The following is a 17,633-nucleotide window of genomic DNA, read 5'->3' as shown; positions in this document are numbered from 1 at the left end:
TTGACAGATAGATGATTGACTGATAGATAGAATGACATCTACATATGTATATATATATAGTATGTATGTGAATAAATGAATGAAACCACTAATCAATAAACCACAATAAACCTTAGGGCCCTGAATATTAATTTACCCGGGAGAGACGCAGTCACTAGAGATCAGGGCATCATGAATAGTCAATATCAGGGAGTCAGTGAAGACTCTAATTAGTGGCTCACAGTGCATTTTCTCGAAACCCGAACTTTAGGGGACTTTGATGCTGGTCTATACCACAGCCTGCCCTACTGTGCTCCCATGCTATTCTAATACTCTGCAGTGTTTGCTATAAACGTGGGTGAAGGTAGGGCTGTTGGGTTGAATGTAAGTTGTCCTAACTCACTAGCTGGTTTTGAAAAGTAAACAGAATTCGTTGTGGGTTTAGTTTTCTGCCTATTTGACCCTGCTCTCTCTCTCTCTCTTTTTTTTTTTTTTTTTTTTTTTTTTTTTTTTTGCTAAGTCTGGAAAAGGCCCAAGTCTTGGTATGGTCTTAGGAGGGCTTACAGAGCTAGCATTTCCAATCAGGTAGCAGCTGAATTTGCAGATCCAGAGACCACTGAGGCCACTTACTGTGTCAGCCTGGCTGGCTGGCGAGTAGCTGTGCTCTCAGCTCACCAACTCCCTCCCTTGCTGTGTGTGGGAAAGGTGGATTAAGGACATAATTCCTGGTGAATCCAGCCACAGAGGAATCAGAAAGCCCTCCTCCATCATGCAGTGTCCCTGACTTGAGCCCACACTGTGCGTGGTTCTCCCAGGCCATGCTTTGACTCTTGCAGGATGCATAGCTCCGTGACTAAGAGATGCCTGGCTGGAAAGTATCCTCATTACAAGTTAACTCTGGCATCTCTCTAATTCTGTTGCTGGTTCTGCATGAAAACGTCCTAGTGACAGCTGATCCCATTGAAGGTCAGCCGCCTGTGCTTCCAGAGATGGAAGTAGACTCAGACCAGATGAGTTTTCTGGTATTGGATTAGTGTGTGCTGCTTTCTAATAGGAATTCCATTGACAGTTGTCTCGTTGGATTTTTTCTACCTGCATGATCATTTTCCCTTTTAGAACCATCATAGTTTTATCCTATTTAAAATACATACTTTGTACTTTGAACCATGGACACCCACCTCCCCAAAATTATACCATTTATCATATGACCCTTGAGCCTGAAGATTGCATTTCAAAATATAGACAATTAATAGAGTGATTTTTAAAGCACCTGTCTAATCAGCATTAAGCAGTCACCAGCACCTTCCCATAATTGAAATTCCCAAGAATGACTCTAACACATGGACGTGTTCGGAATCAAAGATGGAACCGTTTTTAGGGTAAATGTTACATCCTGAAATCAAGCAACATGTAAAGTTTTTAATACATAGATGATCGTTATACAGACTAATCATCGTACCAATTGTCCTCAGCCCTGCTGGACAGCCGCGCGTCTCTCCGTTGTAACGAGCTAACCATGTAATAAAGCACGGTGAGCAGGCACTTCCTAGGGCGGTGCCAGGAGCCTTTCTGAATCCTGCAAAGGACTGTGTCCAACGCCTGATCTAGCGTTTTTAGAGGTGGCCCACCTACAGCCAAGGTCTCCCAATGGTGTAGCTTTGGAGCTACACCTAGGCGGGCTTCCCCCCAGTATCTTCCACGTTGCCATGTAGTTAAACATGCACACTTTTTTTTAAATTTGCCCCTTGCCTTTAATGATAACTTACATTCTTCCTAAAAGTTATCTTCTCTGGAACATTTCATTAAGTAAAGGAAGCAGCCATTTTTGCTGCTTTATAGTGTTTGAATTGTTCAGGAGTGGAGGTGGGAGTGGAGGTGAACAGGGATTCCCACTCTTTGGTGCTGGGGGAAACTTTTCTCATAGTAATGTCCTCAAACCCTGCCCCATGGCACCGTGCAATGCTTAGAACAAAGGAGTGAGGAAACTCAAGGTGGGCACACTGGCATTCTTCAAAGAAGCCCTGAGAAACTCTGAAATTCCCCAGACTTGAAACAAATGAGAGAGAGAGAAAGGAAGTGTTATGCTTTAGAGGACAAAAAGCAATGACTTGACTGTCTTCACATAGGAAACTAATTCATTACTTATCGCCACTAAACATGAGCTTGTCAGTGGATGTCTATTCCAAACACAGTGAATACACTATTTTATGTAAACTCCCTATTCTACAAAGTAGGAATCATTCCCATCTTACAGATGGACACTGAGGCTTTGAGAGGCTGCTCATCTGAACTGAGATTTGACCCCAGAACCATCTGTTTTCTAAGCCCAAGCCCTCAAACGTGCCATGACACTGCTTTTGTCTGTGGTTCTGAATCACCTCTGACTCCTGTAGAGATGGCAGCAGAATGTCTGGGATTTCTACACCAGGCTGAGGCCTCCCCCCAACCCCCTACTCCCTCCCTCACTGTCAGGAAGCGGTGCCTGGGCCGTGCCCCTCAGATGTGGTCGCTTCTGTATGTGTGATAAATTTTGAAAGTCTCAGTGGTGCAGGACCATCAGTACGTATTAAATCCATAAGATGTAAGAAGGGTAATTAACACTTCCTGTCATTATTTCCCCTTCTTTGCATCCGGGGAAAGAGGTAGAATAAGGAAGAGCAGCAGGAGGGAGGGAGGAGCCACACGCCAGACGCTGAAGTGGTCTGGGATGGGTAGAGTGCTGGGCCCACAGGAGCTTTCTGGAGCTGTGTCTAGAGGGAAAATGAAGGTCCCCGCCTATTTAAACTAGACGCCCAGTCTGTGGCTTTCACACTGCATGCAGAGTGTGGAACACGTCATCTACTGATGAGCCCTGTTCACCCGACACATCAGAACTTGGGGTTTTAGCCTTTCCTAACTAAAAAAAAATCTCTGTGAAGTTTTGACATCTGGATCAACAATTAGCCAACCATCTGTGGGTGGAATGCTACCTGGAGAGAAATATTTCAGAACCCCCAAATGACAGCATCCTTCCCACACAGACCCAGACCTGGCCCAGACCCAGAAGAACAGGTTGGGGTGAGGTTTTGTCCTGAAATCACAGTGTCCTGGAAACAGTAGGTCTGAGGAAGGGGCAGATTGCTGTCGCAGCCTCTTCACTGAGGGATTTGAAGACACTGATTCCAGTCATATGAAACTACCACCTCACTGCAAAGAAGGTGCTGTTAGACCAGTGCGAACTCAAGTATTCTCCCCTAGAAGAGCACCTCTGGCTGTGCCCTTTTGAAACATTTTATAAATTTCATATACCAAATTTAGAAGGAATTAGGTTCCAGGTTATTTTCTCTTGGGTTTAGAATTGTGTTTGCAGCGCTGGAGTTGAGTTCTATATACCTTTGGTCGGACTCATGTGACAATTAGCCACTCCTGGGGAGAAGGGGCACCTCGTGTCCAGGTGCCAGCAGCCCTTGCCCGCAGTGCCTGGCCAGGTTCCATTTCTCCTCGCTGTGGCCGAGCTGGCCGGAGCCTTCACGGGCTGAGAGGACCAGCAGTGCCATCTTGTGGGAATGTTGTCAGTGCTGAAGCCAGGCTGAAGGAGGGAGACGGCTTCACCTGTGACACTCTGAAGAAGGACGTTGCCCAGAAATGCCTGGGTGCAGTCGAGTGAGACGTTTCCCTCTGCTCACCAGCCATGCTAATTATTATTTTGCTGTCCAGAAAATTAATAGCCCAAATAAATTAAGACCAAGCCAAGAAGGTATTTCAAGAACTAAAAATGCAGGAATGGATTTGTTTTCCATCGACTTACTAGGAAATGTTTAAAAAGTCACCCCAGGTGGGACTATATTTTCCATAAACTCTGGAAGCGCAAAGCTACAGATTCCGAGCAGAGTCAAAACAAGAGTTTTGGAATTTATTTCTAGGCTGCCCTGCAGGCTCCGTGCTTTCCTGAGGAGAGTGGACCAAGAGACTGCTTTTCCCAGTCAATGAGCGCCTGTGCTGGGCCGCAACCTAAGTCGCCCCTTCATCAGTGCATGAGAAGGGCCCCCGGCCCCAGTCACTTTGTGCGGGCAGAAGCTGATCGAGGGTGCCCCGTCCTCCCACTGCGGTGCTCTAGCGTCGTGTCCTCTCTGTTACACACGTGCTAAGCGCACACTGTGACTACCTTTCATCAGCACACAGACACGTGCTGAGCACACACTGTGACTACCTTTCATCAGCACACAGTGGGCGAGGCCCAGGGGCCTTTTCTTCTGCACTGACAGAGGGTTTGATTCGAGGTGCAGCCCAGTTCTCAAGGTCATTACCCTGGAAGAGCAGTCTCTTTGCCTTCCCTCCTCAGGAAAGCACGGAGCCCACCAGGCAGCCCAGAAGCAAATTCTGAAACTCTCTTTCGACCCTGTTTAGAATCTGTTGCTTTCTGCTGTGTGTGTGTGTGTATGTGTGTGTGTGTGTGTACACATGTATACAGTCACCTAAGGAGGTAGGGTCTGTTGCTGTCCAGTTTTATGGACAAGGAAACTAAGCCTCAGAAAAGCCAAACACCAGCTCACCAGCTTGTCCCTGGCAGAGTCAGGATTTTAACCCAGATCATCCAACACCAGAGTCCACACTCATGGTGTCCATTTGCCACTGTCCCTCCTTTCTGTGGTTCTGAATCGTCTCTGGACCTGTCGGCTGCCTCTGGATCTGTTGGATGGTTTGAAGCCTCCCCTGCATTTTGTTCCCGAGACTGAGGAACAGAGTCGTCTGAGATGGTAGAGATCTCAGCAACCCAACCGAAGAGCACAGCCCTTGTGCTTTCTCCCGGGCTCTGCCCCCAGGACTCCAAGCAAGATTCCAGCCTCTCTGAAGCACCATTTCTTCCTCCATAAAATGGAACATCGCCTGCCGAAGGAACTCAGATGAGCGAATGATTTATGTGGAAGTGCTTTGTGTGATAGTTAAATGCTAGAGACATAAGTGATCATTTTTCAGGAAAAAAAAAAATCCACTATCAAGTCAGAAAGTAAATCTTTAGGTAGATTTGAATGTATTGTACTGTCTGGTTGAATAAAGGACTCTCAGGTTACATTTAGATTGCTTACCTTAAAACTCTGCGTCTCTAAATCATATACAGAAGACAAGCTAAAACTTGAGGCAGCTAAGCCCTTTAAAATGAGGGGACTGGGCTTGGGGCCAAGATTACATGCCCTGTATGGCCCTCGTTCCAAGTCTGGTTCCCAGCACTTATCACTGTGCAACCCTCAGGCAAATGACCGGCCCTTTCTGATTTACCCTTCTAATCTGTGAAATGGACAGCTCCTGCCTCACAGGACCAAGAGAGTTAGATACAGCACTTCTAAGGGGAGCACCTAACTCAGCAGCTGGTCCATAGTACATAGTGGTGATTGGTAAACAGTAACTTTTATCACCTGAGACCATTTCTGTCCTTTAGGGAAAATAGAGCCCCAGTGGCTTATTAAAGGCCATGTGTCCCTGCCTTGTGTGTACACACTTCCCACTGATAGAGTACATTTACATGAAGAGGAGACAGCATTTGCAGAGGATAACTTGAGTAGACTTCCATAAACGCAGGTCAAAACTAACATGAAAATGATTCTGTTACATACAACTCTACAGTAATGCCTTTGCTGCCATTTTTATTACTTTCAGCGGGATCAGAGACTTGACCAGATTCCCAGTTTCACTACTACTCCGCGCACAGGGGTGTGTGTGTGTGTGTGTGTGTGTGTGTGTGCATGTTTCTCCCCATCCCAGAATGCAACTGCGTGGTAACTAAGCTGACCCTAATCCCTACCAGGATGCTTGGGAAGGAAGAGGCTGACCAGTCAGATGCACGTCGGACCCCTTGCTGTTGCACAGAATCCTATTTTGGGGTGAAGAAGGGCACTGCATTTTTCCAAGAGTGCAGAAGCTCCCCCAGGGTTAAAGGAAGAAGGGTAAGGACCCCACAAAACTAGCTATGGTGAGCCAGGCTGGAGCAGGGCAGCAGATACAAATTACTTTGTCCACAGGTTGCCTATCGGTAGCAATCCTGTTTGAAGATTATTAACAGTCGGTCCTTTTGGGACACCCGGATTCATTTTCTGGCTGACCTGCTCTCTGTAGCCCAGGAGAAAGTATTATTGCAATATCGGTGTCCTGTGGGGACTGAGTAGGTACATGTGGGGTGTCACATACAGTTCTAGGCAAAACTCTAGAAACCACACTGGAATGCAGTTGGGAGAATAGCTGAGAGAGTGAAGGAATTTGAAATCACGCCTTTGAGTCTGGGAAAGGGATGTTCTGGGGGTTTGTGGTAACCTTCTTCAAATATCAAAGGGCTGTCCTGTGGAAGAGTCATTAGACTTGGGATGGGCGCTGGACTAAGTGCAAGCAGACAGAATCCGGGCCCCTGGGAGACATCCAGGAGGCCCCCACTGAAGGCCCTCAAGCTCTTGACTGCAAAAGGATGAAGGTGTAGATTGCAGCAGCCGTCTGTCTGGTAGGGAACCTCCTGTCCAGCCCTAACTCACAGAGCGCGTCGCTTTACCCCTCTCAGAACTGGCGCAGAAACCACGCTGTCAGAGCCCCGCGATGGCGAGGGAGGGTGTAAAGCCTTAGAACACAAACGAACGTTAAGTCTTCTCAATTTTTATATGAGTTACGTGTTGGGATGGCAGTAATTTGAATATATTGAGTTAAATAGTTGCTGTATGGGAGTTTAGGGAAGTTTTAAAACTATGAATTTGGGTTTCTCTGCCCTTTCCACATTCGTTTAAAGATGAGACCATCAAACTCAGTGTTGATGAGATCTGCATTCCGCAGGGTTACTCCCTCACTGAGCGTCTCTGGCACTTCATCCTGCCTGTCTGCAGTCTCCACAGAGTGCCAATACGGTGTAAATCTTCTTCATTAAGAAAATTTAGAAAATAAGAAATAGTGAACTTTTGTTAAGGACAAAGGGTCCTTTTCAGAGTTTGATGTGGTCCTTACCAGATGGACAAGAGAGACCCACGTGCACGCACAGCAGGTGGCTGCTTAGTCTAGGTGTGAAAAAGCTGCAGTTTCTGCTAGTGTATAGGAAGTGTTATCTGGATTCTAATCCTGGCTAATTCTGCCTGGCTTGCAGTTCCTTTACATTTAAATAAGTGTGATTTTTAAAGTCTGGAAAGGCCTGAGGATACGGGGCAGGCAGGGTTGATAGTTTTCACTCTCTCTGTTTCCTGAGAGAAAATAATGTTGCATCTTCAAAACCGCATCTGTCAGAATGATTTTCATCAGATCAAATAAATCCTCAAAGCAGCTATCATACTTTATAGACTTGAGAAATGCAGGTTATACTTTGCATGGAAGCCTAATGGCATTTAAAATAGGCGTGTTTTGCCTGTACAGCCTTACACCCAGACTCTTGACCAGGGTTTCTCGCTTGTGAGATTTTGTTCAAGCTACCATATCTCAAAGAGTTTAGTAACTCTTTTGACTATATGAACATCATAAATAATTATTTGCCAATTTAAGTTACTGTTAATTATAGTTGGAAAAAAGGATTGGGCTGTGAAGCCTTTGGACCAAACTTGATGGAAACCTTCAGCAGCATACGCTGCGTCACGGGGTGAGTGACGTGAAGATACATATCGCCGCTAGACATCTTGGAAGAGGCCTGCCTTTTGCCATCTTTTCATGGGCAGCTGCCATATGTCCTTACAGCCAATTATGGCCTTTTCAGTTTTAGAGGAGAGAAGACTTTTGGGGGAGGACTTTTGGTTCATAAAGACTTTTAATGATTAATGATCAATACAGATTGATACTTATTATTCTGCGGCAGGGAAGCTTATTCTTAAAAATTAGTTGCTAAATCTAAACCACAGTACGATACCTCTTCACACCCATTAGAATAGAGCCTTTATCCAAAAAATCAAAATAAAACAGAAAACAACAAGTGTTGGCAGGGATATGGCGAAATAGGAACCCGTGTCCATTGCTGGTGGGAATCTAAAATGGAACAGCCGCTGTGGAAAACAGGGTGGTGATTCCTCAAAAAGTTAAACACAGAATTACCATATAACCCAGCAATTCCACTTCTGAGTTACACACAAAATAATTGAAAGTAGAAACTCGAGCACATATTTATACACCCACGTCCATAGCTGCACCATTCGCAGCATTCCAGGTGTCCATCAGCAGACAAATGGATAAGCAGAATGTGGTCTGTCCGTACAGCGGAATGTTATTCAGCCTCAAAACGGAATTCCCACACATGCTGCCACATAAATGAACCCTGACAATACTATACTAGATGGAATAGGCCAGACACAAAAAGACAAGTACTGTATGATTCCACTTAACCTGAGATCCCTAAGATAGTTAAACGCATAGAGATGTCCAAGGGCTGGGAGGAGGAGAGAATGGGGAGCTAGTGTTTAACGGGGACAAACTTTCTGTTGGGAATGATGAAAAAGTTCTGGAAATAGATAAAGGTGATGATAGCATAATATTATGAATATACTTAATGCCACTGAGCTGCATAGTTAAAAATGGCTAAAATGGTAATATTGTTTGTAATTAGTTGCTGAGCTGGCTGGGGTTTCCAAACGAAGTTAGAAGGGAGGGAGAGCTTGGACTGTCTTTAGCGATAACGTTTGCCTGGAGCAGACCAGAGCTAAAGGAGACCCCTCAGTCTGGTGTCCTGTCACTTCCCACCGAGTCGCCTCTTGGGGCTCGATAAGACTTTCTCACGAAATACAATTCTTGAATATTGTGTAAAAAGTGCAGTCTTAAAGCAAGGACCTCACCTGCGGAAGTGCTGGATACACAGGGTTCTTTCTTTCAGTGCCTTATTTCTTACCGGCACCAAACAGATGGGGGCGCTGAAGAACAGCAGTGCAGGATGAAGTCTCAGGTCTTCATGTTGCTCTTCCCCAAGTTAATTGGGTGGAATGCACACTGTTATGGTTGTGCCCCAAAAGACTGCTCTGACCTAAGCTCTGACCTAAGCCACTGAGTGACTTTCCCTGTTCCTGCTCCTCAGCTCGGAGTCAGCCCTCAAGGTGTGCACAAGGGCAAGTTCATGGCCTTTCCGTCCTGAGTCCCTTTGACTGCAGCGCCAGACCCTCAGTCTTGCCATCACTCAGCCAAGTTGCCAGCACCACATCCAGCAGAATGACTGGCCACTTTGTATAGGATGTAGCACAAAGCACACCAACCCCTGGCTCATCGCCGCACCCGGCGGGCCTCACCTCACCCCCCACCACCCGATGGCTGGCAGAGGCACATTTCTTACGCTGAGCCTAGCATGATTTTCACTGACATGCCCTGTCTTTATGAGCAGAATCCAGCAAGCCACTAAAGCTCAGCAGATTCAGTCATGGCTCACCACAAAGGATCTAACCCCATAAAATTTGGGGTTTTGCAAGGACAGCGCCATCTGTGAATGCCTCCCGTGGACTCTTAGAATCTGCAACCTGCAACCACGGCCCTGGACGCTCCTGGAATGAGCTGGGACTGTGGGGGAAGGGTCATTCTTACTCCTGGGGGTCTCCTTTAGCCCCCAGAGTCTCCATGGCCATTCAGCAGTTGTGATGGGACAGTGTCCTTGAGTAGCTCATGTGGGAGTGAGGTGCTAAATGTGGGTTTAGGAAAGGAAACAGTGTGAACTGGGAGTCAGAGGCTGGGTTCTAGGCCTCAGCTTCCCTGTGTGTTTTCCAGCACTCAGGCTAGAGCAGAGTGGTCATGATCTCGTATCATCACTGTTCATACACATTTCCCCTGGGACATACTCGAGGCCTGGAACCCCACCCTTGTCGTGATCAGTGCAGGAGACGCCCAGAGGACATCATCTCTGAGGAGCACCGAGGGCAGGGAGGAAGGGTGGGACTGTGGCAGGTCCCTGGGTTTCAGACATCCGTCATCAGTGCACACAGGGGACCAGTGCTGGAAACAGACTCCTGATAGCCAGGTCCCCAGAGAGCCTCACGTGGTAGCTACTACATAGTGGGACTGGGCTCAACCAAGGAGCCTGTCAGGAAGACCCAACATGGAGGCCTCTCCAGGCTGGCACCCTGCTGCTGGACAGCACCTCTGCGTCCAGAGTTCCATCCACCTCTGCAAAGGGTGGCCTACTCACAGCGTAGACCACCCTCATTGCTGGGATCTCCTTTAGCCCCCAGAGTCTCCATGGCCATTCAGCAGTTGTGATGGGACAGTAATTCTGTGCGTGTGTCAGTCTTTATAAATACACACATAAATACAGAATTACAAGTGATTTTAACTTTTTTTGCTTGTCTGCTTTTCAATAATGAATATGTACAGGCAGACCTCAGAGATATTGCAGGGTCTGCTCCAGACCACCATAATAAAGCTAATATTGCGATAAAGTGAGTCCCACAAACTTTTTGATTTCACAGTGCACATAAAAGTTTTGTTTACACTCCATTGTAGCCTATTAAGTGTACAGTAGCATTACGTCTAGCATTACATCTAAAAAGCAATGTGCATACCTTAATTTAAAATTAAAAAACAATTAAAAATTCTGTATGCTGATGATCATCTGAGCCTTCAGTGAGGCTCAGTCTTTTTGCTGGTGGAGGGTCTTGCCTCAGTGTTGATGGCCGCTGACTGATTGGGCTGGTGGTTACTAAAGGTTGAAGTGGCTGTGGCAGTTTCTTAAAATAAGACAACAGGCCGGGTGTGGTGGTTCACGCCTGCAATCCTAGCACTTTGGGAGGTCGAGGCGGGTAGATCACTTGAGGCCAGGAGTTCAAGACCAGCCTGGCAAACATGGTGAAACCCCATCTCTACTAAAAATATAAAAATTAGCCAGCCATGGTGGTGTGCGCCTGTAATCCCAGCTACTCTGGAGGCTGAGGCATGAGAATCTTTTGAACCTGGGAGGTGGAGGTTGCAGTGAGCAGACATCGCACCACTGTATTCCAGCCTGGGCAACAGAGTAAGACTCTCTCCCTCTCTCAAAAAAAAAAGACAACAATGAAGTTTGTGAGATAGATCAACTCTTCCTTTCAGGAAAGATTTCTCTGCAGCATACGATGCTGTTTGATGGCATTTTACCCATGGTAGAACTTCTTTCCAAAATGGAGTCAGTCATCTCAAACCCTGCCACTGCTTTATCAATTAAATTTATGTAATATTCTATATCCTTTTTTGTTATTTCAACAGTGTTTACAGCATCTTCACCAGGTGTAGATTCCAGCTCAAGAAACCACTTTCTTTGCTCATCCATGAGAAGCAACTCCTCATCCTTGAGGAGTTTAATCACTAGATTGCAGCCATTCAGTTCCATCTTCAGGTCCACTTCTAATCCTCGTTCTCTTGCTGTTTTCACCACATCTGCAGTTACTTCCTCCAGTGAAGTCCTGAACCCCTTCAAAGTCACCCATGAGGGTTGGAATCAGCTTCTTCCAAACTCCTGTTAATATTGATATTTTGACCTCCTCCCATGAATCATGAGTGTTCTTAGTGGCATCTAAATTCTTTCCAGAAGGTTTTCAATTTACTTTGCCCAAATCCACCAGTGGAATTACTTATTTCTTTAATAAGACTTGAAAGTTGAAATTACTTCTTGATCCATGGGTTGCAGAATGAATGTTGTCTTAACAGATATGAAAACAACATTAATCTCCTCTCCTTGTATACGTGGTCTTGGGTGGCCAGGAGCATTATAAATCAGCAGTAATACTTCGAAAGGAATCTTTTTTTTGAGCAGTAGGTCTCAACAGTGGGCTTAAAATAAGCAGTAAACCTTGATGTAAACTGATGTGCCGCCATCCAGGCTCTGTCATCCCATGTATAGAGCACACACACAGTAGATTTTACATAATTCCCAAGGGCCCTAGGATGTTTGGAATGGTAAATGAGCATTGGCTTCAAATTAAAGTCATCAGCTGCATTAGTTCCTAATAAGAGTCGGCTGTCCTTGGAAGCTTTGAAACCAGTCATTGACCTCCCCTCTCTAGCTATGAAAGTCCTAGAGTACATCTTTTTCCAATAAAAGGCTGTTTTGTCAACATTGGAAATCTGTTGTTTAGTGTAGCCACTTTCATCAATGATCTTAGCTAAATCTTCTAGAGAACTTGCTGCAACTTCTTCATCAGCAGTTGCTGCTTCACCTTGCATTTTTGTCTTCTAGAGATGGCTTCTTTCCTTAAACTTCATGAACCAATCTCTGCTAGTTTCCAGCTTTTCTTCTGCAGCTTCCTCACCTCTCTTAGCCTTCATAGAACTGAAGGGAGTTAGGGCCTCGCTCTAGATTAGACTTTGGCTTAAGGGAATGTTGTGGCTTGTCTTCTATCCAGACCACTCGAACTTTCTCCATATCCACAATAATGCTCTTTTACTTCCTTGTCACTCACCCCAGTGCTCACTGGAGTAGCATTTTTAATTTTCTCCAAGAACTCTTCCTTTGCATTCACAACTTGGCTATTTGGTAGAAGAGACCAGCCTGTCTGAGCTTCCGACTTGTCTTCCTCACTAAGCTTGGTCACTTCTAGCTTTTGATTGAAAGTGACAGACATGCGACTCTTCCTTTCACTTGAACACTTCTAGGCCATTGTAGACAATTGTAGAGTTGCTAGTTGTCCTAATTTCAATATTGCTATGTCTCAGGGAGTAGGAAGGCCTGAAGAGAAGGAGAGAGACAGGGAATGGCTGGTCAGTAGAACTGTCAAAACACATGCGACAAGTGTTGATTAAGTTTACCATCTTATAAGGGCACAGTTCGTGGTGCCCCAAAACAATTACAATAGTAACATCAAAGATCAATGACCGCAGAGCACCATAACAGACATAATAGTAATGAAGATGGACGCCCATAGACCTGCTTATGCAGAGTTGCCACAAACCTTCAATTCCTAAAGAAACACATTACCTGTGAACTGCAATAAGCCGATGCCATAAAACAAGGTACTTGTGTGTGTGTGTGTGTGTGTGTGTGTAGAGGGGAGGGTGTTTACCTATATATGTACATAATTACTCAAGCTTCCTCAGCCACCTTTTAGGGCTCAGTTTGATGGGGAAGCTAATTCCCTTTATTATGCATGTATTCTTACTAGATTGACTCTCTATGGATGACATTTTTATCAAGTTTCTGGAGTGGGGTGATCTCCTGTATTTCCGCCTTTCAGAGCCTTGACAGATTAAAAAGCAAGTAAGACATGGAGACAGTGAAAGCCACTGTGCACTCCTGCTGTGGAAAGACGGCTGTGCCTTGTTGAAGATGATAGTATATGATTTGCTACCAGAGTGGGGCCATCCCTGCTTAAGGCTGTTCATAGATGTTTAAAAGAACATTCCAAAGGACTTTAAGAAACTTTGCACTGCTATTTCTGTATTCCTTTCCAAATCTTTTATAAAATGTTAGAATTCAGACCACAGTTCCCAAGCTTTGGATGCAAACTCCTTGGCCTGAATCCCTGGAAGCCCTCCCCTGTTAGTGGCATCAGGCACCACAGCAGGGTATGCTTTAAGAATCAAAATGAATTCAGTTATACCACGTGGTGGGGCTTAAACTGGAGCTGAGCTTACTCATCTCTGGCCGGCTATTAATCCTATAGCTAAATCATATACGTAAAGGAAGGGGAAGAAAATCCAACCTTGGTAACCGTACAACTAACATTAAATAAAACCAAGGTCATGTATGGGGTATCTCTGTGCTGCTTCGTAAAACTTGAAATTTCTTAATCTCGCTAAGTAACAGAAATTACTTGGGGGAATTTCAGGTGCTTTTGGTAAACTCTTTGGGGAAGTAAACAGTCAGTGAACTTTCTGAATGCTGGGACTTTTGCCTGCAGCAAAACAAAACTAAGACAAGTTAAAAAGACCACCAGCAGCAGAGGAGAAGTAGAGCTGGGAAGAGACAGGCTGGGGAGCTCAAGGGATAAATTCTACCCCCTCTGCCCAGCAGGGCTGGCCTTAAGCAAAACTGAGCCAAGTGGGAGATGCTTCTTCTCCACCCACCTCCATGAGTGTTCCAGATCGATCGTGCTGTCCCAGCTGGGCTGACCTTGTATTCACCTCCTGCTCTTGGGTGCCTGTACCTCTTGGTGGAGGCATTTTGGAAGTGCACATACCTTATCCACTACCTTAAACTGTGTCCTGATGTTTTTAAATTTTGGCACATGTAGCCATCAAAAATAAATGTACAGGAGAGTATATAATTACATGGAGAGATGCTTACCATAGTCTTAGTTCAGAAGGCAGATTACAAAACAGTGTGACTATTTTTGTAAGAAAAAAGTTAAGAAGACAAGCACGTACATCTATGCATAGAAGGAAAGCCTGGAAGGATAGCGCCGTGTTAACAGCCGTGTTTCCAGGTGGTGGACCTGCTGGTGATTTGAGCCTGTCTGGGCTTCTCTGTTTTTTCACACTGGGCTGTATTGCTTTGGTACTGTATCCGTTCCCTCAATACTCCACAGTGTGGTGAGCTCAGTGTGAGTTAACATGTCAAGAGGTGACAAGTTTCCCAAGGACCTTATGTTTGTAATGCTCGGGGATTGATGGGGGATGGGAAGTCCGTGTTGGCTCTGGAATCTGCCCTGTGAGGATGCTGGAAGGGGAAGCCCAGGGTTGAGGAGGCAGTGAGAAAGTCTCCAAGTCCACGCCATGTAAAACTACTTCTCCCCTGCTTTAGCGAAGCGCCTGTTTCATGATCTCATTAAATCAAAAGAATTGGGCTTGCCCACAGTTAAAAGTGTTGATTTAACCAAAAAAACAAAAATAGGCTAGGCACGGGGGCTCATGCCTGTAATCCCAGCACATTGGGAGGCCAAGGTGGAAGGTTGGCTTGAGACCAGGAGTTCAAGACTAGTTTGGGCAACATAGCAAGACCCTGCCTCCGCAAAGATAAAACAATTAGCCGGGTGTGATGATGCACGCCTGTTGTCCCAGCTACTCGGGAGACTGAGGCAAGAGGATCACTTGAGTCTAGGAGTGGAGGCTGCTGTGAGCTATGATCGTGGCTCTGCATTTCAGCCTGGGTGACAGAGACCCTGCCTCTAAAAAAACTACAAATAGAAAGTGCTTGTAGGCAATTCACTTGCAGTTGGCTGCAGTCTCTTTCTCTCTCGTACTCGGGGCTGAACTAGCCTCAGGAGAAGGAGGCTCCCGAGCCCCGTAGTGTGGTCATTACAACAAATAATGCAGAGGAAGAGGTTCGCTCCCCATTCCGCCTCCACGCCCTCCAGCCTGGCTCTGCCACTGTGTCCCCTTTTTTGGACTGTTTTGTTAAATCTGCCTTTTCCCTTCTTGTTTTCCAGTCCACCTAAACCCACTGTGTTCATCTCTGGGGTCATTGCCCGGGTAAGTCTGGGAGTGTCTGCCGTGGGTTTGAGGCCTTTGCATGGCAGCATGGAGTCTCCTGGTTCCTTCTGGTTTTATTAAACTCTACCTGGAATAACCCAGCACCACTGCTCATCTCAATTGTGGCCATGGCTCTCTTGGTTGCCACATTTCCCCAGAGGGTGCTTCTGCAGACCCCAGGCCAGACTCACAGTTTGGGTCACATCCTTTACCTTTCCAGAGCCGCCCTTTGGTGAGACCCAACATTGTGACTTAAGCGCAGGCCTCCCACCAGTAAACCATCAGCGAACCCCCGCCAGCGAACCCCTGCCAGCAAACCCCCACAGTATTGCCGTCCACAGGGCTGCTGTTCTCAGGACATTCACTTTCTTATCAGAGGATGCCTGAAGAAAGTGCCAGCGTTGGGGATAGCCCACTGTTGGTGGAGCTGTGACCACAGCCAGCCAACCTGCCAGCCAGAGAAGTGTGGCTCCAGCCTGCTCGTGTGGGCCCCACTCTGGCCACACCCACAGTTGGCACGAAGCCCATTGATCCCTCTGGAAAATAGCGGGTCCCTCATGAGACTGGGCAGGCCGAACCTGGCTCTGTCTCGTAGGCGCCCTATGCATTTCCTTCCCGGCCAGCGCCCCAGGCCTAGCTCACAGCTGTGGTGGCACATCTGAACTTAAGATCCTGGATTTGGTTCTGTCCTGCCCCCAATGTAAATAGTCACAAATACAAATGTAGCAGAAGAAAGCCCCAGGCATCCAAATCAGTTCTGTGGGAGTCGCGTGTTCCTGTGTCTCACGGCATGGGGCAGAGCCAGTGAGCATTCTTGCTGTCCTGCCAGCGTGTGGGCCTCAGTGCCACCTGCCATTCCCCGGTTCTGATGGCCTGGGCCCCCCACCACCCAGAAGGGACAGGCTTCCACCCTCCTTTACCCATTCACAGTCCATGCCCGCCCTGCACGGACACTGGTGGGCGCTGGCCTGGGGCTTCCTCACACATGAATCCCATGCTTCCTGCAGAGATGCTGTTGGGCGCTGGCCTGGTGCTTCCTCACATACAAACCGCATGCTTCCCGCAAGGACGCTGGTGGGCATTGACCTGGCTCTTCCTCACATACAAACCCACTGCTTCCTGCAGAGATGCTGTTGGGTGCTGGCCTGGGGACTGCCTCACCCATGAACCCCATGCATCCCGCAGGGACGTGGGTGGGCATTGACCTGGCTCTTCCTCACATACAAACCCACTGCTTCCTGCAGAGATGCTGTTGGGTGCTGGCCTGGGGACTGCCTCACCCATGAACCCCATGCATCCTGCAGAAATGCTGGTGGGCACTGGCCTGGGGCTTCCTCATCCATGAACCCCATGCTTCTTCTTGATCAACCTGAGCTTTCTGTGTATCCTGACAGGGTGACAAAGATTTCCCCCCGGCGGCCGCGCAGGTGGCTCACCAGAAGCCGCATGCCTCCATGGACAAGCATCCTTCCCCAAGAACCCAGCACATCCAGCAGCCACGCAAGTGAGCCTGGACCCCACCAGCCTCCCCCGCGGCCCCGGCTCTTCTGTACTTGGTATTTCCCTGACAGAGAAAACCAGCACTTTCTCCCAAATCCTGCTCTGCTGGGAAATCTAAGGCAAAACCAAGTGCTCTGTCCTTTGCCTTACATTTCCATATTAAAAACTAGAAACCGCTCCAGCCCAAACCTTGTTTATGGGGAGTCCGGTTGGATGTCGTTTGAGGATGATAGCGCCCCTAGAGGTGCCATTAGCAGAATTTGCCAAGATCTGAGAAAAACTTTTAGCTTTAGTTCTATTTCAGCAGTCGCCTGACATCCTTGTCTGTGGTCTTAAAAACAAGAAGGCACACATTTGAGAGGATGAGATTAAGGTTAGGGGAAAAGCTCAGCCATTGCATGCTTTTTAGTATTGGGACAGTAAAATCTTAACACCTGCGGGAAAGTAAGAACTAAGGGAATGAGTTTGGGCGGCCCCTCAGAAAGACCGTTAGAGGCAGGGAAGAGCAACGCCAAATTTCCCTCCCTTGTGAGATGGGGGATCCTGTGCAGGCTGAGGAGGCACCCATGAGAAAAGCCAAAAAAGCAGAGCGAGACTCCATCTCAAAAAAAAAAAAAAAAAAAAAAAAAAGCATGCATCTTAGAAATAGCTCCTCAATTCCAAGAGTCAACATTAGAAATAGCTCCTCAATTCCAAGAGTCAACATGCCAAAAAATGAGGCTGGAGGCAGGTAGCTCCGAGGGAGGACTGCTGGTATGAGATCTCGGCATGTCAAGCCCAGCATCGCCTCAGCCCAGACAGGCTCCACCAGGAGATCAAGCAAAGCTGGCCTTAAGGAATCACCTCCTGAGCCACTTCAGAGTCTGGAAGTGACCACG

At 46.9% G+C, this 17,633-nt stretch overlaps 1 protein-coding gene across 1 annotated transcript in view; it reads left to right on the top strand.

Annotated features, from left to right (window-relative positions):
• DAP (death associated protein) overlaps positions 1 to 17,345 on the top strand; it is a 75,896-nt gene extending 58,551 nt beyond the window's left edge. Inside the window, 2 exon segments of the mRNA NM_001257566.1 lie at positions 15,213 to 15,255; positions 16,650 to 17,345. Coding sequence (NP_001244495.1) covers positions 15,213 to 15,255; positions 16,650 to 16,763 — 157 coding nt within the window. The 3' untranslated portion in view covers positions 16,764 to 17,345.
• Positions 17,346 to 17,633: the final 288 nt, after the last annotated feature.

This window comes from Macaca mulatta, chromosome 6 (assembly GCF_049350105.2).
Source record: "Macaca mulatta isolate MMU2019108-1 chromosome 6, T2T-MMU8v2.0, whole genome shotgun sequence".
NCBI classification, from domain to species: Eukaryota; Metazoa; Chordata; class Mammalia; order Primates; family Cercopithecidae; genus Macaca; species Macaca mulatta.
Note: the sequence above shows the minus strand (reverse complement) of the source record. Positions and strands in the feature narration are given on the sequence as shown.